This window comes from Genypterus blacodes, unplaced genomic scaffold (assembly GCF_046128005.1).
Source record: "Genypterus blacodes isolate CSIRO-AG114 ecotype Tasmania unplaced genomic scaffold, CSIRO-AGI_Gbla_v1 ptg000156l_1, whole genome shotgun sequence".
NCBI classification, from domain to species: Eukaryota; Metazoa; Chordata; class Actinopteri; order Ophidiiformes; family Ophidiidae; genus Genypterus; species Genypterus blacodes.
In genome coordinates this window covers 5,718,166-5,744,307 of record NW_027466957.1, presented here as the reverse complement: position 1 = coordinate 5,744,307, position 26,142 = coordinate 5,718,166, and the positions used below count along the sequence as shown (strand labels likewise).

Here is a 26,142-nt window from a genome sequence, read left to right as displayed (position 1 = left end):
GACAATAGAAATGGAATGAAATTAACTTTTTTTGTACAGAAATATGTGGTGCATGTGCCCAGATTCTCTGAAATGGACGAGCTATTTTTATTTTTATTTTTCTTGACAGCCAAAGCCGCAGAATCAGGTGGTTTCAGTGCCACCAACAGAGCTGCATTTTCCCGATGATTTCCGCTACATAATTGATTCTGGCCTTGGCTGTTGTTCTCATTAATTTGCTTCTCTGCATACAAAAAGTCGCTGAAGTGCTTCCAATTGTTGGTTTTGTATTTGAGAAGTGTGTCTACATCAATGAATGACTGGCACTGATAACCTCATTTCAATTGTTCACACCTCACTCGGTCGACCCTCAAGAGGGTCTGATAAGTTTTAGTCAAGTCTTGAATTGTGACAATTTCATGTTACTCTCATAGGAGGGTTGAAACGCAATGCTGAGCAGGATTGTCTCAGGCTTTCACCAAATGGGTAAGAGTGGAATAGACTTGCCTGGCATTGTTCAGTCCTATCTAGTAGCCCTCATAGCCCTCAAGCCAGCCACTCAGCAGAGAGAAAACAGCCAAACTGAGAACAGCCTGGGTTGGCTGTGTAAGGGATTGCGTGCTGGGCGGTGTCTAGACGGTCAGGGATAACATGCCAGACAGAGAGAGAGAGAAGGAGATTGGCAGGGGAGTCTGGGCTAGAGGAAGGCCATGTTGAGGGCACGGCTGGATGGGCACCTTATCTAAAATCACGTCTAGTCACTGTGGACTTCAGCTTCTGGATACTCACAGCATTGACAGTTGACAGGGAGAGAGGCCACTTACTAGCCCAACACGCCATCACTCACTCCCACCCACCTCGGTTAGAAATGTCAGCCTCTGTTTCTGCCCCGACTGTCCGCCACTTGACTCCATGTTGGGACATACGTCAGAAACTGTAGACGGCCAGGTCAACCGCTCGTTCTGGCAACCGGCAACATTTTTATGTTTTACATATCAGCAAGAATATTTTGTCTGGTGCAGCATCTCAACAACTTCCTGTTTGACCCTGCCATGGTAAACGACATGACCTTCCTCTGTAGACCTGCAAATTCACGCTATCTCCTGACATCCTACATGCAGTAACAGTTTTTCTTGTTTTCTGGATGATCTGAAGCAGATGAGGAAAATGTGATGACTAATGTCTTCTGTGTGTAGGACATGAGCTCATCTCTCTAGCTCTCATTAAGCCTGAGCCTCACGACAGTTTGGAGGGCGTCGGAAGCAGTGCCATGTTGGCCATATGCTTTCGGAGGCTCCTATCTGTCAGAATGTCAGGACGTGGCAGGGGTGCGCTTTTCTGCACCAACAGAGGAGCAGAGCGCGACGCTACAGGAGGGCCTCATTACCGTCACACCCAGCGAAAGAAACCTGGGGATGGGCGGGCAGGCATACTGAGCGCTGGGTTCAGGAACAGAGGGTGAGCCATTTAAAAGGCACTCAACCCAACCTTCCACCCCCCCTCCCCGGACCCCCATTATCACAGCAGAAAATGTGACACAGGACTTTTTCCAAGTAAATACTTCAACAAATCAACAAAGTAATTAAAGCAAACGCATTGATTGCCTGAACATTTAAAATGAACTTTTGCCCTTCTGTCACTGCCCGGCTAAGCTCACACACACACACACTCTCTGGATTGTCACAGCTGTACTCTAATTGTAGTTCACAGTTTTTCCTGACATTTTCTGACATGTGAGATCATTTCAGCGTCAAAACGTTTTTTAACACATCCAACAAGTCATCTGTGGTGTGTGAATGTGTGTTTGTAGTAATGCTTTGTGGAGCAGTCTGAGCACTTTGCACTTCGGCTCTTAGGGCTGTTAATAGATCATTGGGCTCTTAGTAAGGGTCTAGAGAGCACAGTGATCCCAGTTGTGCGTGGTAATTCACAGCAGAAAGTGGCAAGGTCTCTCACAAATTTCATCCCTCCATCACTATTGATCCATTAATTTTATGTTGGAAGCCTGCCTTCAAATGGTCACGGCAGAAATCAAAGTCCTGCCCTTGACAATCTGTAATCTATACTGTCTGAATCAGGGCACATTAGTGATCTGGTTGCTTTGTCACTCAGGTAGTTGAAATGCTCAGTGGAGGGAGGCTTCATTACAAACTTATTTAAAAAGTTATTTCAACGGTGGAAAAGTTACTTCTAGGTCCTCTAAGGACTGTCAGAGCAGCTCATGCCTCCCTTTTTCTATATATTTCAGAATAATTTCTATTCCCCTTGAATGGGCTTATTATCTTAATGTATTATGTAGGAAATGTGCATTAGAAATGGATAAATATTTGATTCCATAAAGACAAGATGGTCAGCTTAATCACAAATTGTGTATTGTGTTTGTATAGCATATTGTACACTCAGCAAAATGTATTATCTGTTATATTAACAACATTATTATGGGCATTAAGTACATCTATATCTTAAATATTCATGATGTTTAGCACCATCATGCAGGGCAAACCTAATATTTTATACACATATGAAATAGAAAAGAAATGGAAAGAAATGTGACTGATAACAGTGTTGCCTGGATACAAGCTGGTCCAGGCTCATCAACAGGATCAAAGTCGGTGCCACCTGTACTGCACCTGGGTGTCACTTGTTCTCCTCTGTCAAGAATGATCCAGGTGAGATCCTGTTAAGTGGGTGGGACTTGATACAGCGTGTCACACAATGCTGTTCTCTGTTCTCTAATTAAATTGCCCACTCCCATGTAGCGTAGAAGCTAGTGGCTCGGCAGATGTAGCGCCATGTTAAACTTTATGTTGCTTGAAAATGGCTTCCGCTCCAAGTGCATTTGCGACAGAGATGGTTTGACTGTAAAATGATGTGTTTTATGGCACCGTTATCAGGGAGATATTCCTTAAAGATGCAGCGCTGCACACTGTGGCATTCTCCATCTGCACCAGGGAGCAAATTGATATGAACAGATCAACAGAGCTATGCCCTTCTGGACGTCCTTGGCACCACGCTTGGCCCTGAAATTGATTTCCTTCCATATCTTCTATGCCAAAAAACTCTCATTCAGAGATTTTATACTCCCACTGCTGACACATTTTGTTCAGATTTGGAGAGGATGTACTGTTGGAATGTCATTCATTTTCTCCCACATTTCCTTCCACAGTGTTAAAGTAGCATAATAGTATTGCAGTGTATGGACTGTATAGGTACATGCGTGTATGAGAGCATCTGTCCGTATATGAATTGCCAGAAGCAGAGATTGCTTTTGATTTAAAGGCTATTGTGTCTGACTTTGTGTATGTTCCGCTGTGCTGTGGTGTCCTTCCCTTGCCTCTGCTGTACTGGGTAAACTCTCTCAGGCCAACAATATTTCACACAAACGTCCACACACACTTGCAAACACACACACACCCTTGCACGCGCACGCACGCACTCGCATATCGTGCCAGGCTATGCTCCATTAGGTGGGCTGTGTCTTAAAGTGGAGGTTTACGTCAGTGCTTGGCAAGGGAATATAGGACGGGGTGTGTGTATATGGACGTTCCCGAGTCTTGTTTTATTCTCAATGTCCTTACTGTCTCTCCTAGGGGACACCCCTCACACGCACCCATCAATCCACACCCACCTCTCCTCTCTGTATTTGAGGCTGGATTCTATTGATCAGCCTCTGAAAGCTTGACCATCTGAAGAGGAGAGAGTGAGAGATGGTGGCGAGTTCCATAAGTGTATATGCCCATACATTTATCACTTCGCTAGGTAACTTCTTTTCTAAGTTTGGGTGTGCATATATACATAAAACATATAATTTATGATCATATAAAAACAGAATAAAACATATCTGGCTGCATTGCCACCGGTGCTGCAAACCCTAGTTCCTACGTTCGTGAGTCTCACTGACGTTTCATTTTCATATTGTTCCTATGGACACAAGCACAAGTTATCTAGTGGGTCTGTGTGTTGCTTAGTCTATAGTCCCTCTGACTGAAGACTTTATTGTAAGGCCAAGTCATCAACAGATTGATAAATCCTATGTTTCATGATTTCAGGTTTTACTACATGTACACAGTGCGTGAGAAGAAGTCACTGGCAACACTTATGTGTGTGTGTGTGTGTGTGTGTGTGTGTGGTTTCTCAAGTTAACTAGTACATGAGAAATGTCTTTGTGTGGGAGCAGTTGGGGTGTCCCTGTACAGGGAGGTGTGGGATGGAGGTTGTCTCCCATAGGGACTGACTACTGCTGTTCAGACCCTCCCTCAGGCCCACACCACCATCATCTGAGCTCCTAGTAATACAAAATGTGCAATGTTGGTGCTATCAATGTAGTTGGATGGGCTTGTTGCAGTGGGAGTTTGGAATTCCTCCCGTAGATCTGATAGTCTCGCTACTGAAATCTGGCCAAACTCCTAAACCTTGAGGCAAGGATGTTTAGTTTTTTGCAGATAAGGTTGCACATGCAGAAAAACAGCATAAAGAAGCAATTCCATCGGTTATCTCTCAGTGTTGTGGTAATTCATTATGCATTAATTACATCTTTCAATTCATGGCCAGTGCAGTTTGGGCTCAGTGTTTCATTATGTACAGTAATATTCTATTCTATCATATTTTATTCACTTCTCTCTGGCTACAGACATGGGGTGTTTTTGCTGGCATTGTTTCAGATCACTCACCTCATAGAGGGCAAGGTCAGTGCTAATCACTGCTTACATAATCAATTTCTGTGATCCTATGGGCCTTCCATCTTAATAACAGAATTGGAAAATGCCATAGTCGTACTGCGTTTCAGAATATGCCATAAATGCACAAATGGCTTTCTCTGCAGTGATTAAGACAGCCTTGACACATGGCTAATGTTGTTATCATGCTGTTATCAAACCACTGGGTGACCATTTGTGTCTTGTTGATAGGGGCATTGACATCCTGGTAGGCATTGTTCCCATCAAGAAAGCATTATGCATTATGGCATGAAAGCAATTGCTCCAAATCATTATATTAGCAGCACTGACTCTGCCCGAGCTGTCTCAGGCCTGGTTGAATTTAAACTATTCCAGAAAATGCACCTCACATCAGAATGGAGCTATCTCATCTGCTATTCATATTTACATCATGTTCTGCAGGAGAAAACTCCTCTAAATCATGCTGAAGCTTAAGATAATGCTTGATTGCATTTTTACTTCTTCAAAAAAAAAAAGGTTGAATGAGCCACAAATCAAAGAGTCCTTAGAAGAGCAAAGTCAACCTGCCGTCTACGTAAGAACCCATAGCAAAGACTGCATGCTTTTCAGACAGGGAAGGGAAAAGCATTCCTAACAACAAAATGATATAAATTACCACTGTTATGGTCTATACGGTTCAATTTAATGTGCTTGTAATGATAAATTATTTTGGTTATGAATCTAAAGTGGACCTGAGTGCAGTCGGAGCAGCAGGACTGTTAGAACAATTGCAGCTGTCTCCCAGGGCTGTGGCCATTAGTCAATAAATTAGAAAGTAATTAGTTTCTGCTTCTGTGGCTCTATTTGAAGCGCTTCACACAGGTGTAATGAAAATTTATTGGAGCTGTTGATCCAGAGGAGAAAAGAAAAGTAGAGGATTTGTAGCGTGTGATTGTAATGCAGGGATTCCCATTTGCTTCTTCCTTTTTTGCTTGGCCTGACGGGTAAAGGTAGCCAAGATGAGAAGCGCAACGAGAAAGCTTACTTCTTAGAAAAACTATGAATTCAGGAATGGACATGGTCATCATCACCTCCCAGGCATTCACTCGCCACTCTCTGTACCTTCTGTGTCAGATCTGAGGAAGATCATCTGCTCTGCCACTGTCCTCCTACAAGTCTATTTGAAGGACAACTAGTTTCTGTTCAGCAGTCTGTTGTTTTCATTCTCTGTGCTTTTTTGGCCAGCGGGCATTTCATCACCCTTTGTTCTTCATGCAGCGCACTAATTTTTTTTCAGTGTCATTTGACGTGCAAGGTGTGTGTTCCCGCTCCCGCATCAAAAAACGGGAGCAGGAGAAGTCAGACTTCAGCCATCAGGTTTACCTAATTGAACAGCCTTGCATTTCTCTTTCATGCCATTGTGTGCGGATCAAGGCAGTCACATGAAGCCCTCTGTTGGCAGACAGCATCAAGGCTATTTGTTTTGTCTGGCGGAATGTGAGGTCAACAGGAGAGGGAAAACAGAAATTGGAAAACGTTCGCACCGCTGTGATGTCAATGAACGCCGTGAAAGACAGACAGAGGGAGGGAGCCCAGGCATATGGGGAGGAAAAAAATGGGGGGAGGGGGGGATAGATGAGGCGGAGAGAGGACATGGTGTGGGGAAAGAAGAAACAAGCACATTTGTGAATGCTTGAGAGAGAGAGAGAGAGAGGGAGAGTGTGTGAGAGAAAGCATAAGAGAGTGACCGATGTGAAAAAGCAGAGAGGACGGCGAGTGGAACAGGGAGACAGCATAGACGGATGGATGAGGACAATTAGGCAGATCATGTGCAGCCCAATTAGAATGAAATTAGCTGGACCTTGGCAAAGGCTAGGGCACACAGTAGGGCATGAAGAAAGGGGAAGAGGGGTGAGACAGAGGGGTGAGGATGAAGGGGAGGACTAAAAGGGGAGAATATCCTGGTGATTAAAACCAAATGATTAGTGGTGTGCGAGGCAGACGGCCACAGAGCGGGGGTCACCCGAGCCTTGAGGGAGAGAGAGGGTCTAATAGTAATGAGACCAACCATCCCTCTACTCGTCCTCCTCCTCTTCTTCCTCCTTACCCCCTGACTCTCTCTTTTCTCTCTTTCTCTCCTCTTCTTCCTCTGCTGTTCTTACCCTGCATATTCTCTCTTTTTGTATCCGTTAGAACGCCGATCTATCACTGCTCCCCCTCCCCCCCCCCCCCCCTTTAGTACGACTATCACAGTGTTGTCTTGCCTTTGGCCAAAGCATGCCCTATTGTTATTGTTTAGGGAAATAATGTAGTTGTTTCTGTAATAAAAATCATTATGAGTTTCTTTGTATTTGATGATGAGTGTTGATCTGCAGGTGTATGCTAATAAATATACTGAGTTGCGCTTCAATCTCAAAACAATTCGGGCATCTGTTGCAGACCCCCAGTGAGCTGCCTGCTTCTGTTTGCCTAATGAAGGCAGAGCGTGTGTGCAGAGGGCTCACCCCTGTCTAAAGCAGCAGATGTGTAAGATTTCTTTTTAAAAAGACAAAATAGTGTTTTCACAATGTAACAGTATGTAGAATGACATGGTGCACGACAATGTGACCCAGAGGAATCCCCAGAAGAGCCAAGTAGGGCTTTGAGTTACCTTGGTTGCTGCTACACACATAGCTGGTTTTGGGGTCATCTTCTGCGCTGTATACATATTGTACGTCTTATTTGTGTGTGTGTGTGTGTGTGTGTGTGTGTATGTGTACTTTGAGGCATACTAAGCCCTCCTCCCTCATCTTGGGATGCATTTCAGAAGTCCCTTCAAAGTGGCGTGCCACACCCACAGCTTTTCATATTCTTATTGAGTAGAGCTTGCAAAGACCCTCCCCTCCAAAGAAATAACAAAAATATCCACTATGCACAAATGATATACATTGTATGTGTGTGTGTTGTCAGTTAGATAGATCAGATAGATGATACATCACTTTGTGCAGCTGTAGTTTGAATAGACTATTGGCATTGACAGAAGGATGGGAGCGAGCTGGTAGCCAGAGAAATGACACTGTGTATCAGCACTCATACAACAAGTGTGACCATGGTAAATATCCCAGTCTGAATGTTTTACAGTCTTCCACCATGCAGACAACATAAAACCCCACTATTTGTTTTTCTAAGTTCTTTGTTCTCTATAACCATTTCATCTTGTGCTTCTCCTCTTTGTGATTCACCTTTGTTCTCCCTGTGTGCAAGTTACACTGACAGAATGAGCTATTGTTTATTCCTTGTAATTCTTGTTTCTTTGAATAGAATTTTCCATAACATAATGTAAGCTTTGAATAATTCCACAACACCTCCCACCTCCATAGAGGAGCATCCGTGCAGTTAATCAGCTTCTCCCGGTGACATCCACCAAGAATAGCTAGAGATATCATCGTGTCTTTTTCCAGGGAGGCAGCCAGAGTAACAGCAATACGCTGCAGATCAACAGGCAATCATGCAGAACATACAGAGAGCTCTGATGGCCTGGGAGGAGAGATATCCACCCAGCACCCAGATGCTACTCCAAGCCCCAAGTTGCCTTAATTACAAACCTTTGCAAGATTCCCTAAATTAGAATTGCCTTATTACTGCAGGCGCACTAGGTTTTGGCAAGTCAGTGTTTTATTACAAGACATTTGGAGAGTTTTTTGCCAAAGCAGAGCCTTGATGTTTCTCTGTATCTTAAGCCTTCTTTGTTTCTCCACCCTCTCATTCCTCTCTCCTTCTCTGTCTCACTTCTCAGTCTCCTCTTCTCTGTCCCCTCACATGTGTCTCTTCCTTTTCAGTTTGTCTTACAGCCCTGCTTTAGTTGAATAGAATGTCCCTTGCACATACTGTAGGTAGACTACAGAAGGCCTGGCAACCCTGGAGGACTGTGTGAGATAAGAAGTAAAGTCAGAGGTCCGGTGGGTCTTTTCCGCACATACCCCACTCAGTTGAAGGGGTTGAAGACCACAGAGAAAGAGCAAACACAGCCCCAGGTTCAGGACACACATCCTGAGCAGTGGGAGACAGAGAAGGCTCTGTCTGGCCCCAGACAGACATTCTCGAATAAAGAAATCTATCTACAGGGCCAATTGTGCGGCAGGAGAATATAGTACACTTCTGTGTGTGCTCCACTCGACAATGGCAAAAGACACGGGCAACTGTATGCACAGAGGGAGAGTGAAAGAGAAAGAAGTGACAAATAGACAGTGTACTATATGTGACTATTGTTTGAGTTGCCAATTTGCTCTGTTGTTTGCTGGTGATTATTTGTGCTACAGGACAATATGATGAGTTTTCAAGCAGTCATCAGAGGGTTGGAAAAAGGCAGCAAATAAAGGCCTTTGCTGTTGGCCACCTGTGATGACTTAGCCATGCCAGAAGACTTATAGCACAGCCAAGCACACAGGGCCCGCAGGCCTGTATAACTTTGAAACAAGAAAAGGTGAAACAGAGCAAAAAGTGTCCGTGTCTGCTGCAGCTACTCTGTGTATTGTACTGTATTACAGTGGCCCAGAATGGCCCCTGGTCAGAGGTGAAGTGGCAGTTTCAGCTGGCTGTGGGGATAGGAGACAGGAGGCCTGGCTGAGTGGACGACAGCAAGGGTCACAGGGCCCTTGGGGAGGAAATGTCCCAAAGGGGGTGGGCAGATGGGGTCTGGAATGAGTGTGTGCTCAGACAGGTGGATGGCTGTCACCCTCATTTCGACACCACCAGGAAGCAGGTGGCCTCTCCCTCCTCCTTTTTCCCCTGAAGGGTCACCTTCACTTGGCACTGCTTCCCCCTGGGTCCCATCCTATCATATATACTGTATACTCTGCATGCATACACACGCGTACCTACACGCACATACAAATAAAGACACATACACACACTCTAATGGTTCTCATACTGTGAAACTCTCCGTCAACCCCCGGCACCTGGGGACTGGGAGCGTAAACAGTCATTCTCAAGGTTGAACCCAGGTGTTTCATTTCCATTAAGGACTTCATCACATTCACAGCCTCCTCCCTCTGACTTTGGTAATAACACAAACAGAATAGTCATTAAATTTCAGATTACTTTCTCTTTGCCTTTGTACATGTTGTAATGCACACGGTCTGTTGTAGATGACTGTCTATGAAATAATTATCTTCCAACTCTCTGCCCCCGACATCTTCAAAAGAGGATGTTCCATTGATGATTTTTGCCCTACATCATAGCTTTGCTCTTGCTGCGACTCTAAAACCCAATATAGCATAATTAAACTAACAAAGTGACATCAATAAAGACAGAAGTGCTCTGTAATTACAGTCTGTGCGAGGACATCATAAGCAGGCGGTGTCATCACCCTAACGAAGGAAATAAATCGATGGCAGACTGACAAAGCCCCGCTTTACGATCCCCTTCTCCTCTGACACACAAAGCCAACCATAAACATGAGTAAGTCGAGAGTTTAATGGCAATCTTAAAGTTGCAGAGGCCACGAGCTTGTCTTTACTGCTCCTGCCCAGCAATACAATGGGTGCCTTGACACTTTCACCGTTCCCTTCTTCTCCTTCATTAGTTGTGCTTCACTCAGTTTCTCCCCTCAGTCTTCTTTTTTTTCCCCCTTTCCCCAGTCTTCTATATCCTGTCTGGTCTTCACACCCTCTGGAGACACATGAGTGGCAGGCCTCCCCCCTTAATAAGTGTATATTCCAATTCCGACACGGTTGCACAAAAACAGACACACATAGATGCATGCACACACACACACACACACACAATGCAACACAATGAAATAATACATATGTTTCTGGTTTCAAGATTGGCACTCCCATGTTGCCTCTTACTTGAGACGGCCATGTGGACGGCAAGGCTAAATGTCAGGGAAGGCTATTTAATTCCAGTACACACATACGCACGTGCACACACTCACGCAGGCAGACAGATGCATACGTAGCACTCAAAACCCTTCTCGGACACATTCACCCTGATAGTGTGTGGAGTGGGAGGCTGAATGTCAAGGGATGATGTAAATTCACATGATTGCATCCAAAAGTAGTTCATCACAATGCCAACACCGGCCAGATCAGTGTCTCGTTTTCCTGCAGGATCAGAGCAGCTGACCATGGATGGGTACGAGAGTCGGGGGCATCCTGTAAATATAGAAAACCTACCGCGTGTCTCGACCCTGTGTTTCACCCTGGCTGGCCCATTTTTGTTAGAGACACAGAGAGAAAATGCATTCACTAATGTACGCAGATAAACCATTCAGTAGTGTTCACCGATATTTCCCTACAGTGTGTGTATGTCAGAGGCTCTAACGACGTTGAGCTCTGGTTGTATCCAAGCCTCTTTTAGTCGGTGCTAACAACCACAAGGGACTACACACTCATACTCAGGATCACCAGCATGGACCTGCGCCTTGTTTTTCTTTGGCGTAATGCTCCTTACACATCTAGCTTGTTCCCATGATGACGGTAGCAGACAGGGAGCATTCCACACACACTTCTTATTTGTTCAAAGAAAAGCTGAATATGAAGTCGGAAAGGAATACGAGAGATTGATGGATTGTAATGTTTGTTTAAACTTACTGTATGTAACAGCTTGATGGATAAAACACAGATTTCATTTCAGGCCCTACAGTATATGATGTAGCCAGGAGCCAACTCTTCGCCACGCTGTGACTGTTGCTTTGACTCTCGCGCAATTCTGACTGCCTCCTTGCTGAAGTGACTGATGAGCAGACTCACTGGTGTGTCAAATATGGAGGAATAGTCAATCAACTAGGCTGATGTGACGGGCCTGCAGTACTGGACCGGCGGTTTTTCGCTGTAGGTCGTAAACGCTGCTGTGAGAAGAGTGGGAAAGTCATGTTCTGGATAAACATTTTATGGTTGTGTGGATTGGGTTTCACCTCTTCCCTCCCTGGAATGAATGTCTAGATGCTCAGCGTATTTTGCCTCTGTGTTAAAGTCCACCCCAAGCTGTGTGGGATTTATTTTGTGTGTTTCTGCGCTGTGTGAGTTTGCTTATCACTATCATTTTTTAATGGAAAGAAAGAATAAAAGAAAGAAAGAATTATTTATGTAGGAGAGGGTGTCGATGTGATTTAGTGTGGAGTGCTGAACTTGGAAAATGAGAAGGCAGGGGTGGCCATGATTAGAGGTGTGCCTTGCGTGCTGCTTTTATGGTATTTATGCTATGTGTGTATATGTGCATATGTTAATTGTTATGGGAATCCGCTGGCAGATCAGAGACGATAAACACAACAGGACACCGTAGTCTATTATGGATAATGTTTGGACAAAAATCAGTGTTTGTGTGTGTGTGTGTGTGTGTGTGTGTATAGCTAGAAGAAGCAGAGTTGACTTATCGCCTGCTTCGCCACAGTCACTGGTGTGTGTTCACTTGTTTGAGTGTGTGTGTAAGGCCCTGGCCCCAGCAGATGCATCACAGATCGAGTTGAGTGATCACAGACATGCCAGAGGCCAAGGTCAAGGGTCATCATATACAAACATACCCAGAGAAATAGAGTGTGAGAGAGCATTGGGACCTGTGGGACCATTTGACTAACATTTCCACCCATGTCATCAAACTCCACAGATCTCTCTCAGGCTCAGTCACTCATCTCGTGCTAGAATCAACTATAGGGTTTTTGCACTGCATTTGTTATTTTCTGCTTCTTACTCTTGTAGCAAACTCTTTGTAATTCACTGGTCTTCCTGCCAGCAAGCATGACAGTAACTTCCCCTTCACTGAGGAGACGATGCAGCCTGACAGTGGCTCATCATTTACTGACTGTGTGGGTGATTGACTGATGTGAGAATATTTATGCAATACACAATCTTAAATTGACCTTGTGTTAAATCAAAAAAAGTGGGTTTAACTTTTTTGATTTATTATGTGTAACATTTGGTCGTATATAATCACTGTTCTGGTTGGTGACTTATATAGGCAATGTGGCTGCAGCAAATCTGTTAATGAAGTGGTATGAAAACAGACTTCAGTTGCCTTGGTCTTTCTGGTGATCCACTACAGACCTGACATACAAGTCTTTCTATTGAAAACTGTAAAACAAAAAGTGTTCATACGTTTTCTCATTTCCTTCAAGGGCCTCAATGAGACCCAGAGCCGCAGCACTAAAGTGAGCGTCACTAAAGTGAGAATAAGGGGCTGATAGTCCCATCAGCTCTTATTCTCACCTTACTGATCTTGTCCAGGTCATTCTTATATAGAATGTGTTCTCAAGTAACTTAACCTGTGGGTCCAGGGTGTTCCTCCAATACCATTTATCAACCAGGGAAAATCCTCCAGAGAGAAACAAAATAAAGACAGTAAAAAGCCACTCTCATGAAAAAGAAAATCTTCATTAAATCTCTTGATGCACGAAAGCATCTTGTCATGCTTCCTCTGACAGCAGGCTGCCTGAGGAAGAGCACCAAGGTTGAATTGTGCTGCTTACCTATCTGCTATACATGTTATTTTATTGTCATTCCAATGTCTGTCTTTTGCTCTGCCTGTAGTCATGTTCATTTGTGAACGTCAGAAGCTTTTACAAGCAAAGACATTCCATTTATATTTTCTTTCTGTCCGACATCAAGACCATGCAATGCCACAGTAGTCTCCCCTCTGTCTGCTCTGTATTCAGCCCCGTCCCAGAGGAAAATCCCAATGTGATGGTAGTTGTGTAAATTCTACACACTGCAACACACACATAGAAGAAATTGTGTCCTGTACTGTGGACTTTGTCTTGGGATCCAATCTGAGCATTACTGCAGAGGTGGCGTGGTCCGCAGTATATTAGTTTTACCTCGAGACGGTATCAACACCTACAACAACCAATGCTTGAAATTCAATTTGATCTGCATGGCTACGATCACTTGACCATGACTGATGTCTGTCCTTCTTCCCCTCGTTCTCTATCTGTGCCTGGACCTCATATTTGAGCCCAGGGCTCCAATTAATCCCATGATGCCTGGCTGTGGTTGGTATGGTGACCAGACAGGGCACAGAGAGAGCTGTGATTCCCCAGGTGAAAGGTGGGATAGACTTTCTGATTCGCTCCAGCACACAGATAGAGTTACAGCTCAATTTCAACCCCTCGCCCTCCCTCTCTCTATTCTCATGACTAAAATAAGGAAAAGGAGAACGGAAAGGAAGAATAGCTTTTACTCCCTCACTTTTTGTCACTCTTTTTAACCATTTCTCATCATCCCCGTGCTTAAGTTCTTTGTGACAGGACTCAAAGATGTGTTTTATAGTTTGCTCATCTTGTAAACCAGCTGTTCCAACTCTATAGTTCTGTTTCACTTTTAAAATCGGAGTTTTTTTTATCATTGCTTGGCGGTGGCTTCTTCATCCTTCACTCTTCCCTGTCTTCCCTACTGCTTGCGCTTTGTTCTTTTCCATTTTTGTGGGCAAGACAGGATTTGTGAATTAATCATAAGTGGTTCGATCGCTGGCCTTAGCTGTGTTCTGTCATAGGAGGATCGATATGAGAAGGTCAATGGCACTGTGTTGGCACAGACTGCTGTAGAGGAGAAACAGGGAGGGCCGTGCCCAGGTGATCCATGAGCCTGGTCTGGCATGAGGCATGATGGGAGGGGAGTCTGTCCTTGATCCCTATTTCTGTCCTTCTCTATCCAGCTCTCTGTTGGATCCCTGAAACAATAATTTGTGTATTTATAACACTGATGCTAGTACAGAGTGAATAAAGAGAGATATTGTTATTTAGGATATCAATACAAAGTTGCTGGCCAATTTATAATAAGTTGCTGTGCTTGTCAGATAAACACAATAACTCAAGTGTCTGCTTTAAATTTTCCCTCTTCTTCTTCCCCTCAGCAGACAGGTTCACACTCCTCGCTCTGACTATATTATGTAGATTTTGATCTTCATTTGCTTCTGTTCCTCTCATCAATTCCCTCTTTCTATTTCCATACTTGCCTTTACTATTTTATTTTAAGAGATGTCGGTAGCATAAGTTATGGCATATTACTTGTTGAATGTTGAGAATAGGAAACCGGCAGAGAGATGTAAGAATCTTTGATCTACTCTCTTTTGGCCTCTTACAGGCTCTGCGCTTTTGCTGCTTGTAATGAAAACCTAACCTTTTCTTTCTGCAGCCTATTTTGACTTATTCTTAATTGCATTAGTATTTTTTCTTACCGTCGGCTTGTGTAAGCTGCTAAAACAGCAACTTCACCCCATGACATAAAATAAAGCTGTATGCAATTCCCTGCTGCCCATGCATTATTGAAATTACAAAACCATCCTCTTTACAGAATGCCACAGGACTTAAACTTACACAAGCACAATGCAAACAGCGTGAACGCTAAGAAAAGCCTTCACATTCTCGTGGCACCTTTATTTTACTACTGAGGCACACCGCCGATGATTTGTGAAGATTAGCTGAGGGGATGCGTGGTATGAATTACTGTCACTCATTTCCAAAGTAAGCATATGCATACAGAGTAAAGACTGAAAACAGCATTTGCCACAAATTTGATGCAGAAGCCTTTTGAGCAGGCGGTTGAACGTCATCAACTTCTTTGTATGTTTAAATATATTAAAGGTGCTTAGATACCAATGCCCAGATTCAGTGACACGGTGCATTTTGAGAGTGAATAAGAAGCGTATTCAAAGCCAGTGTCTTGAAATTGAAATTCCAACGTCACCTAAAGTATGTTGTACATCGGTGTGTATGCGCTGACACAGAGAATGAACTCTTAGATGTAACTGGTGTAAGACATGCCTATGTATAAATAATGTCTCAGCCTTGACCGATGGATGGAAGTGAGAGCTTTAAGTCTGAACGGTAATGGCAGGTTCTCTGAAATGTGCATGAAACAGGTTTAGCATTATCAGCACAGCATCATCGCCGGTCACCAGCCTCCCTCTCACTCTGCATGGCTGCTGTGGACCTGATAAGAGACACGGACATGCACAACCCTCCTCCTCTACCGCCCCTTTCCTCCGCATGTTGTCTCCTAACACTTCACTCACCCTCCCGCACCAAGCCAACCTTATCCTCTGTACAAGGTCTTCTTGGGACAGAGACACTGATGTGTAGCTGCAACTGTAATTTATATTCTTTGTAAATTGTCTGTGATTTTTCCATTGAGATAAGTGCGAGGGGCACATCTGTTTTGTGCTGAAAGCCAGTGGGCTGCGGCCTGAGTTCTCTGGCAATCACTGGCAGAATAGATAGAGAGAAAGAAAGGAGACTCACGATCTGTCACCCCATCCTGAATTACAACGCCAGGGGCCCAGCTACCCCTCTCATCATTACTGTTATATTTGAGATGAACAAAATGGGTAAACAAACATTATGTTCCTTTCTGTACAGGCTGGGTGATCATTGCTGATGTCATATTTATATTAATACATATTTTTGGCAGATGTTTGGTTTGGGTGATGTGATTTGAAGAAGGGTGTGAATGTGTTCTAGCTGCCCAAGCCACCGCAGTTCCCACTCTCTCTTGTTAACTAACTCTTCACACAGTCAACATGCTTCAGGGTTGAGGCCACTCAAGTCTGGGACAGCATCTGTTGAACATCGCATCTTTTTTGGGAATCGCAGCGATTCAGCGGCGAGGCCTCATTGACAGTCAAAGAGGAATGCACCTCTTGCGGGTGAGACTGCGAGCTGCGACTCGGCATGGGAACACTAGCGGGGGGCTCGGAGCAGAGCAGACGATGAATCTCAATCCCGAGGCCATGGGAGATTTACATTTAAAGTAGTTTTAGCGAACACCCCACTTCCTGATGTATTCTGTGGCAGGGCTGAAGGGAACGGCTTATCTGCGACTCATCAATTGCACGTGATGTGTCCCGATAGCAGCACCGGTCGCAGCGCAGGCACATCTCTGCTCACACACCCAGACAGCACATAGATGAGGTGCCATCTAATAGAGCACCCTCACTTCAAGTGTAATTACATTACAGTACAGTCCCTCCAGTTTTTTCGCAATTCCCCGATCGCGCAATTCAATGCAAATTCAACAAAACGCAGAATTTTTTCGCAAAGCTGCATAATTAGTCATTGTTATAAGCTGATTATGGCACCTTAGTGGAATGTTCAAATCTGATATACCGATAGATCTGGTTCGATTTGTTTGTCCAAACTACCTTAATGATGTGTCAGAGATTGTAACGCCTAGTGACACAAGACATGAAACTTTGTTCCGTGCATGTTGTTTGTGTTTGCTTGTCATGTAGATCTAGTTCAACTTTGTGAACTTTTTCCCCCTTGGACACCTCCAGATGTGTGTGTGTGTGTGTGTGTGTGTGTGTGTGTGTGTGTGTGTGTGTGTGTGTGTGTGTGTGTGTGTGTGTGTGTGTGTGTGTGTGTGTGTGTGTGTGTGCCCTCAAGTGTGTTTTAATGCTTGTGACATATGTGTTACCTGTGACTGACATACGCAGTAATGAGTTGCATCAGTGTGTTATTGATGTCCTGTCATTCTCGTTGCTGTTATTGATATCCTCAGATGCGGCAACGGGGCTACCAGAAAGTTACACTGCTAGTTTCAGGGAAATACATCGTTGGATGTTGTGAGTGTGTGTGTGTGTGTGTGTGTGTATGTATGTGCGTGTGTGTGAGTGCTCGGGCACATTTGTGTGTCATATGTATTTGTGTCTGCATGTGAATGATTAGTAGGTGAGACTGTGGTTGCTTGCACAGTGGGGTGAAGGCTGTGATGGCCGAAGGCTCTGATGGGTAATTGAGAACAGCAGGTGTCACCTCCCTCCTGAGCCACTTCAGGCCCCAACCAGCTCACACTCCATTCTTCAAAGACACTAAACCCCAGCCACTCCAAAGGTCTACGCCTTGATATTACACCTCTCCTCTCCCCTCCTCTCCTCTCCTTTCCCCTCCTCTCCTCTCCTCTCCTCTCCTCTTCTCTTTATAGCATCAATCATGGGTATAAAGCCGGGTTTGGGGGGGGAAGGGGGTTCACCGAGACAGAAATATTTTATTCTTTACAACGCTGCTAACATGAATTCATCCATTGGCACAGATTTCTTGCCTTTATGTGCCGGAATGCCAATTAAAGTGGTGTATTGTAGTTCCACACATTAATTTTGGTTTACAGTTTGTAGTGGTACAACTCCGTACTTCTTGTTCTAACAGTATGGCACCGTACTTACTTTGAAGAAATACACCTCTGTCCACAGCCTGTATTTAAGACCCCGCCATTATTTAATGACCGTCTTTTATTTGAGAATTTATGGTAGCTACAATATTAGCCGCAAAAGAGTGTGTATGCAGTTACATGCTAAGCCATTTGCTGATTCACATCATATCATCCTCTCTGTGCGTCTGTCCCTGCAGGCCTGTGAGCTATGTTTTGCCTCTGGGCCAGGCTTCATTTGCTTTTACTTTGTTGCTGATGCTGAACATGTCACCAGCTTCACTCCCCCCCCCCACCCCCATCCCCGTCCCCCTCCGTCCCCCCCCTCCCCTTATATTTTCAAATGAACAAATCTGATTGAGCGAATGCCATTACCTGGGTAAATGAATGATTCCCTGAGGACCGGGCAAGACCTGACACCACCCTGAGGGTAAAGCTTGTTATCGCTGAAAACTCCAAAGAGCAGAAAGGCAGCTGTGAAGCTTGTGTGCACATTGTCAGAGGCCTGAATTTCCATATTAATCTGCCACATTTAGGCATCTGAGACAGGGGGCCTCTTGTCATTCTCCTTTGATAACGGAGGAGTTAGCATTTTCGCTTCATGTATAAATATGTATAATTCTGATAAGATTAATGGAAACGACTAAGTATACAGTGGTGGGAGATGAGTGGGGGGAGAGAATGGAAGACAGTGGAGGGGAGAGGGTTCATATTATGTTACCACAGCGTGCCTTTTAGGCCGGCCTCTGCCTCAGAGTTTCTTCAGAGTGCATGCTAGGCTGTCTCCTCTGGGTCCAAAGTGCCTTGAATTGAAAATAGCATCTACCTAACAGTCCCTCAAAAATAGCTGAGCGAATACGTTTCTGCGCCGAGACGATAAATACGGCACGGAGCCTCTGACACCGAAGCCTCACCCCAATTTCCAGCGCTCTGGAGGAGATCAGATAGCCCTGTGTCATTTGATTTTCTGCCTTATCTCATCTGCGCCCATCTTTTTGTCTCACGCAGGGCCACATTTTAAGAAGCACACACTCCTTGTATCTTCTGAAGGACAAAACCCAGAATGATATAGAAACAAACATCAGGATCAGGCTTTCATAGAAATCCATTCAGATGTCTGATTGATACCAACTGCTGATGTAGGCATTTCACATGGGAGTCCTTCAAGTGACATTAAGTATGCAAATCTTGAAATGTGCATCTAGAGATTGCAGCGATCTGCAAAGTTCTTAGTTGATGAGATACATTTATGATCGCATCACCAGGATGGATAACATTACAGATGTTGTAAACCAGAACACAATTTATACTCTATCTCAGTCGTTGAGTTGTAATACTCCTCAAACTGACCATTAAAATTGGCTTTTTAATAGTTTCCTGCGGAGTATACTGACTTACCAAACATGAGAGGCAGGTGAGTCAGGAGAAAACAGTATGAGAGAATGAGGTTTGGGAGATGAGGTGAGGGATCTTAAGACAGCTGAAACGAGAGGGAGAGAGAGAGGGAGAGAGAGAGGGAGAGAGAGAGGGAAAGAGAGAGAGAGAGAAAGAGAGAGAGAGAGAGAGGTTTGTTGAAGTTGAAGAGAGGGAGGAGACAAACAGATTCCCGGGGGGCACAGCTTTAGTTGACTGACAGAAAGAGGAGGGGGCTGTGAGAGGAGAAGATAGGAGGAAAGGGAAGAAGAGAAACTAGCAAGGAGCAAACACGTCTGTGTGTGAGTGGCGTCTCTCATTAGAAGGTGTTGTCAGGGGCCACATAGGGGGGGACTGCAGGGACCCCGCCTCCCCCTTATCCTCCCTCTCCAATGGCCCCTGAGATCCGGCCGTGGAAATGATTGATGAGTGATACCACGATAAACAGGCACCCTGGCCCCCAAAGGCAGCGCTGCAAAATGATGCATGCACCATTATAAATAAACCTTGTGAACAAAAATGTAGCAATAAGCAACAAAAACAATGTAAAACAACTGTAGGGTTTTCATATTTTGGATAATATTACAGCGGATAGAAAGAAAGAAAAGAGACTTTTTCTCTGATTTGGTGTTTCTAGTTTTATGGGTATATTTGTGTGCGTGTGTGTGTGTGTGCACGTTGTCCTTATGCGTGTGAGCAGTGAGCGCAAGGCTAACAAGGCTCACCAGCTGCCTGGATGGCTAAGCCCCCCTCAACAGTTACACTGCCTTCTCAGCAGCTTGGGCAGGCGGCTTTCCCACTCATTCACCGTAAGGCTACAAACACTGAAACAAACCTGTTCTCATTTGGGAGAGCTCCAAATCATAGCAGCTGTGTGTATAATGTGTGTGCGTGGGTGATAGTGTAGAGGTGCGCGAGTGTGTGGGAAACTGATGGACAGTGTAGCTTATCCACGAATATACATAGCCACCACACAATACTCACAACTAAAAATACACACATACACTTACTTGCACACGCCCACACAGGCACAAAAGCCATGTTGAAGTTTTCGCTAATTGTTGGGTAAGTCGTGAATGTTTTATGATACACTCTCCGTTAATGCTTAACACTGCGCTGCAAATGCCTCGGTTACAAATCGTACTGGAAACTCAGATTATCATCAAATAGTTACATTATATCATTATGAGTCTACAGGCTGTGGTCTGGTGGAGGGAGAATGAATTATGAATAGAGTGTAAGGGAAAATCCTCTCCCCCCTCCAGGGACTTCCAACACCACAACTCATTTAAGTTGGATGAACGAGAGATAAAGAAGGAAGCCCCCACCCGCCCCCATGGCTTACACATGGCCTTCATGTAATTTACTCTGTGAGAAGGAGTGTCACTTCAGCTGCTCACAGCTCACAGCACACACACACTGCTCATCGGAAGAAATGTATGCTGAAGGATGCTTTGTTCGTTGTCAAACTGTGCATACCAATGCTGGAAAACACCATAAAGAAGTCTTGTCATCTAAGTCACTGGTGCATTTTCTTGCCTGCGCAATCTTGTCGGGTCTCTTTTTACATCTGTAAAATGAGTCCCTAGGCTGTGCTGTAGTTTTCACTAAAAATTCTTCTCATCTCATCCCTGTCTCTTGCTTTCTCTACGTCTGTCCAATCCAGGCCACAGAATGGGTCGATGATACTGTACAATAGGAAGAAGGTGAAGTACAGAAAGGATGGCTACTGCTGGAAGAAGAGGAAAGACGGGAAGACGACGCGGGAGGATCACATGAAGCTGAAAGTGCAGGGAGTTGAGGTGAGTGGGAGGAACGAGTTTCCCTTAAAGAGGGAGTAAACAGGGGGGAGGAGGTGGGGGTGGGAGGGTGTTCGGGGCTTGTGGGGCTTGGGGAACCAACCTTCACCCTGGCACGGACAAACACATGTCCACAGCGAGCTCTCCCCCTGGCTGTAATGGAGACAGTCACATGCTGCAGTCGGCGCCCGTCTCCAAGGAACCGCACCAAGAAACAATGTGGCACAACAATAGTTTTCCCTGGGAAGGCAGTGGAGTGGAACCGATTGTTTGTACCTTATTAAGGCTCTGGATGTTGCCTTTGCTCCAGAGAGCCTACATTAATCTTGCTGGCTCAAAGCTGTTCTGTGGAGCTAGCGTTCCCTCGCCTCACTCCTAGTCACTCCTCATACCAGCCGCTGCCATAAAAGGCCCAGTTGTATCTGTCCTTGGCTCACCCAGGCTCAATTCTGCTCGACCTGAGGTGGTGGCAATGCAGTGTTGGCACCCTGGTTGATTTATCAGCACTCCCACACATGAAACCAGGCAGATGTCAGACCCAGGGCCCTCCACATCCTCTGTTTTGCTGAAGTTTGGGTTATGGTCTCTTCCACAGGCTTAGCTTGAGGCACAGGAGTTGAGAAAGGCAAAAGTGAGGAGGATGACGGTGGGAATTTCTGTCTCTTATTCAAAACACATAAACAGGTACACACACACATAGACACTAATACACCCACACGTTTGAAAGTATACACACACACCTACATGCGAACACACGAGCATACACCGCAGGGAGTGGTGGTGTGAGTTTGTGTCACACAGCGTGACAAAGACAAAGCTCCGGCATGCTCCCAACAGGGGCCCTGCTCTCTGTTTGTACTCCTCCAGATATTTGTCATTTCAAGAAAATGGCCTCTCTCCTCGCTTAGCCAGCTCAATGTCATCCGAGCTTCTGCAGCGGCCTGATAACCTGTTGGGACTACACACACCCCGAGTCCTTTTGTACTGTTATATATTTCTTCACAGTGTCTGACAGTCAGTCCTGCATTTACAAAAAGTTACTGTACTCTAATCTCTCTTGAAAGAATCTGTATTCAAAATGAAAACTCTGTCCTCTGTGTGTGTTAACGTCGTCTACATGAAGAGCTGGACCACCACATCTGATTCACCTAATCCTTTGACGAATCACTGTCCTTGACGATTCCATTAGAACCATGAATCGACCACGGCTGGAGTGTTTTCGAAAAAGTTCAGCGGTAAAAACTTCAAATGGAGTTCCTCCCGCTCCAAATACTTCACTCTTTCACTTTAGTGATACACAATAAAAGGTCTTTTGGCTTCAGAAAATCTGTGCAAAAAAATGTTTTGGTGCCAGTATTCTATAGTAATGCATGTTGGCTCTGATCTGGTAAACAAAGCTCTTTACACTCTACAAAGGCCAACTCTTCCCCGCATTTAGTCATAACGTTTACATAAACATTGTGTTCAAAACAAACAAAACAAAGTAGATAATCCTCCATTTTAGAAATACTGTACACACACAGTATATAGAGTAGAAATTTACGGGAATGTTTCCTTACATCTGGTGAAATCGGTGACATCTGCTCTCTGTCTTAACTTCCAGAAACTAAGCTCATCTATCGGGGAGGTTTGCCAGCTCGTGGGCGTTAAAATTCAGCTGAAATTGCAGTAACGTAACACAGCAAAAGTTGAAATATAAACACAGAGGCATAATGAGACTTTTTTGAATGTTGGAATTAGCTGTTCTCTCTACACCGCTCGACATTAACTGAGTAATGCACTGGTGTGACAGTGTGTTATACCATTACTGTCAATAAGCAGTCAGATACTACAAAGACATTCAACCTGTGATCTGTATTTTACGATACGACAGAAGATAAAGGCTGCATTAAAGGGAAATCATCATAGTTCTCTCCCCACAAAGACTAATGTCACACTGTTCACCAAGCTATCTGCAACATTAACTTTGGAAAGAGAGTAGCACTCCATCCTGCGACTTTGCCGTGCGAGTTGCTCTACGTTGTAACCACTCTAATTTACCAGAGGCTAATTGCTGTGCGAGCAGCAGAGCCGGTGTAATGTGGGAAGGTGAGCGTAGTATAGAGGAATGCAGCCAAGGTAAAAACTGACTCAGGACTGCAAAGCCACATGGGAGCTCATAGAGAGCGGACCATAACTGCTATTTCCCAAACATAGAGATACAGTACACACAGTGCACGCAGTTCACACAGTACCTGCAGTGTGCCCAGCTTGTTGCAAAGACTCTTTCTTGTTTATTTCTCTGATTTCTCTCTGTTTTTGCACACATATCCACATTTGGAAATCTTGGAGGATGGGAATTGTGCCCATCAAACACCGCTGCTACCACAACCTGTGTAATTGGAGTATGCACACGCACATAACACACATGCATGAAAAAGAAGAAGAAGAAGAAGAAGAAGAAACTTTATTGGGTCAAATCACATGCAAACGCGTCAATCATTTTTGTCTGGTCAAACTGGCAACTCTCCAGCTGCCAATCCAATTTCTTGGTCCACTTTCTTCCCTATGAACTGAGCTAGTGCCGCCCCGAGGTGACAGAGCGGTGAAGGAGTGATCTGTCAGTTTTTGTAATGAGCCCATGATGAGATCAGTCATATGCATGTAAAAACACATCAATTATTTGACCTCCGCCCTGCATCAAGGTGTAGGATATAGTATAAGAGAGTCAAAAGGTTATTTATTTCCAAAACAAGAAACTTAAAAACTTATATATATATATATATTCTTACTTCGATAATTCACTTCATACTTTTTCAAGTCAAAGCCTCACTTGGTTTACCAGGTTTTGTGTCACTCAGTCTGCACTGTAGCTGCTGCTTTGGAGCTCCAGCCATCTAGGGTTTATTAGAGGTTCTGTTGTTATCACACAGGCCGGTTTTAGTGTGTAGAGAGGACAAGTTGTGTGGGTGGTTCAGGCCACTGGCGTTCAGTGGCTCCAGCAAGCGAAAAGCAGTGAGGCTGGGAGTGAGGGGCCTTCAGGGGCCCGCGAGAGGCAGCCTAGCATGGCAGGAGTAGATGTCAGCGCGTGCCTCCTCTGTCCTGTCTGCTCTGCAGTGCTGGCTCAGCAGTCCGTGTAAACCAAGGTTCTTCTCTCTCTCTGTCGCTTTCCCTTTCTCTCTCTCCCCCCTCACTATGTCTGCCTTTCGTTTCTCTCTTTTAATTCTTTTACTGGATTTTCCACTGTCTGTCTGTATCCCCACCTCTCTTTCTCCTTCCTGCCCTTTCCCTCCGCCCCCTCCTCCCTCCGCTGCCCTCCAAACCCACAGTCCAGACAGACAGAACCTTGAGCTGGACGGTAATGCTCCCTGTTCCCTAAAATTGGAGCGCAGGGCGTGTTGCAGCATTAGCGCTTAACAGGCCGTGAAATAGCAGCCTGCCTTCCTGACGTCTCCCCCATCACTCCAGGTGAGCTGCCCAGACGGCTGGATAAATGAGCAAGCAGCACCCCCAGCAACAAGCATGCATTTGGGGCAGCTGAGGAGAGATGTCCATCACTGATTATCTCACCACACCTCACTCGTGCTGAGTTCAAGTTGTCCGCCGACTCCTGGCCGTGTCCAAACCTCCACGGAGATCCTCGCAGCCACCCTAATGAGGATGTCCGGTGGCCATTAATCAGGTGCCAGGTGCGGCAGGTTTTGATTGGCTTCATTCTCTTACAGAGTGATGTCATCTCAATCCAGACTGGCTCATAGTGTGCATAGCTCTAGCATCCCCTGGCTTCCTGCTGTGAAATAGCAGAGACCTCTAACACACCTGCTCTGACAGGCTCCATCTGAACTCACTTCTGCTTCTAGTCAAGCTCTTACCCACATCCCAACACCTTTCCTTAGCTGATTAGCTGTTAACCCCCCCCCCCCCCCCCCTACACTATCTCCCTATTATTCCTAAGCTTTAATAAACTCCCTCAAACGCAAATCGATTTCTCTTAAGTGAAGGTGGCAGTGCCTCTGACTTATTTCATTACCACAGGCTAATTATACCGATTGAAATGAGCTTCTCTTCTTAAGGTGTGCTGTGGTGCTCTGCGCCCCCACACTCCCCAGACTTTAATACCAATACGTTTCCCTACCAATTCCCTAACTCCCATTCCTGCCTCAGCTCCACCTTCAGCATCCCTTCACCCCACCCTTCCAGTCTTTGCCACCTAAATAATCAGGCGGTGCGTCCTTAGCCCCCGTAACTTGTCATCTCATGTTGGATCCATCCTAATGTGTGATTTCAACTGTGCAACTGTGCAATGAAGGAAGGTAATGGAGCATGCTGGTGGCTCAATCGCCTCTGTTCATTGATAATAATGAAGACAAATGTCAAAACGTTAGTTGCTAATGTTGTAATGGAGTGGATGCTAGTGGATGTGTGGTGGATGCTACACTGCATCGGCTTTCAATATCACATGACCTTCAACTGTTAATGCCTTTGTTTACTAGTAGTCTAGCCCGACCTTAATGTCAACACCAAAGGGTTTCCCCCCAACCATATGACATGAATCGAAATTATAGCCAAAATTTTGTGAGAAGTATGAAATTGCAGTGTTTTGTCTCCCAGTTAAAAGCTGCTAAATAGGATTGACCATAGAAGTTCACGTTTCATACCATCATGCCTGGTGTCTTAGCGCATAGACACAAAATCATACCCGCTGTTCTTCTGTAAGCATCGTGGTGTTGTGTGCCTGTGTGTTTTTAGAGGCTAGTAGATAGGTAGTAATGTTCAGATGCAGTGGCTGACAACTCCAGATTGTCGAGCCAGATGTGAGATGTCACAGGGCGACACTTTCACTACCTACCTCTGCTCCAACTCAGCTGTGAAATTAAGATCTGATTCCCGATACAGGCAATGCCTAATTCCAAAAAGAGTAGTGTTTTACTTTAACTTATTTTTCATACTCTTAGCCTGACTTTTAGACAACAGTCAATTGCCTCAGGCTGTCATGACAGTAAATCCATTTCAGTTTCCATTGTCTTCCCTTTCCCGTCGGAGCCCACTTTGTTATTCACTGTTTTCTTTCTTTGCCACGGAGCTCACGCTTCTTATTCTTCCTCTTTGAATTACCAGAATGTGGGGGAGGTAAAAACCAATCTGTGTCTGAAATTTTAAAAACTGGTTACCATGGTTATAACCTTCCACTCATGCCTA

The 26,142-nt window shown here is 44.9% G+C and overlaps 1 protein-coding gene across 1 annotated transcript in view; it reads left to right on the top strand.

Moving 5' to 3' along the window:
• LOC143012909 (calmodulin-binding transcription activator 1-like) overlaps nt 1–26,142 on the top strand; it is a 226,733-nt gene that overhangs the window by 110,231 nt on the left and 90,360 nt on the right. The window contains exon 4 of the mRNA XM_076166248.1: nt 20,832–20,967. Within this exon, the coding sequence (XP_076022363.1) occupies nt 20,832–20,967 (136 nt within the window). The remainder of the gene's footprint in view (nt 1–20,831; nt 20,968–26,142) is intronic.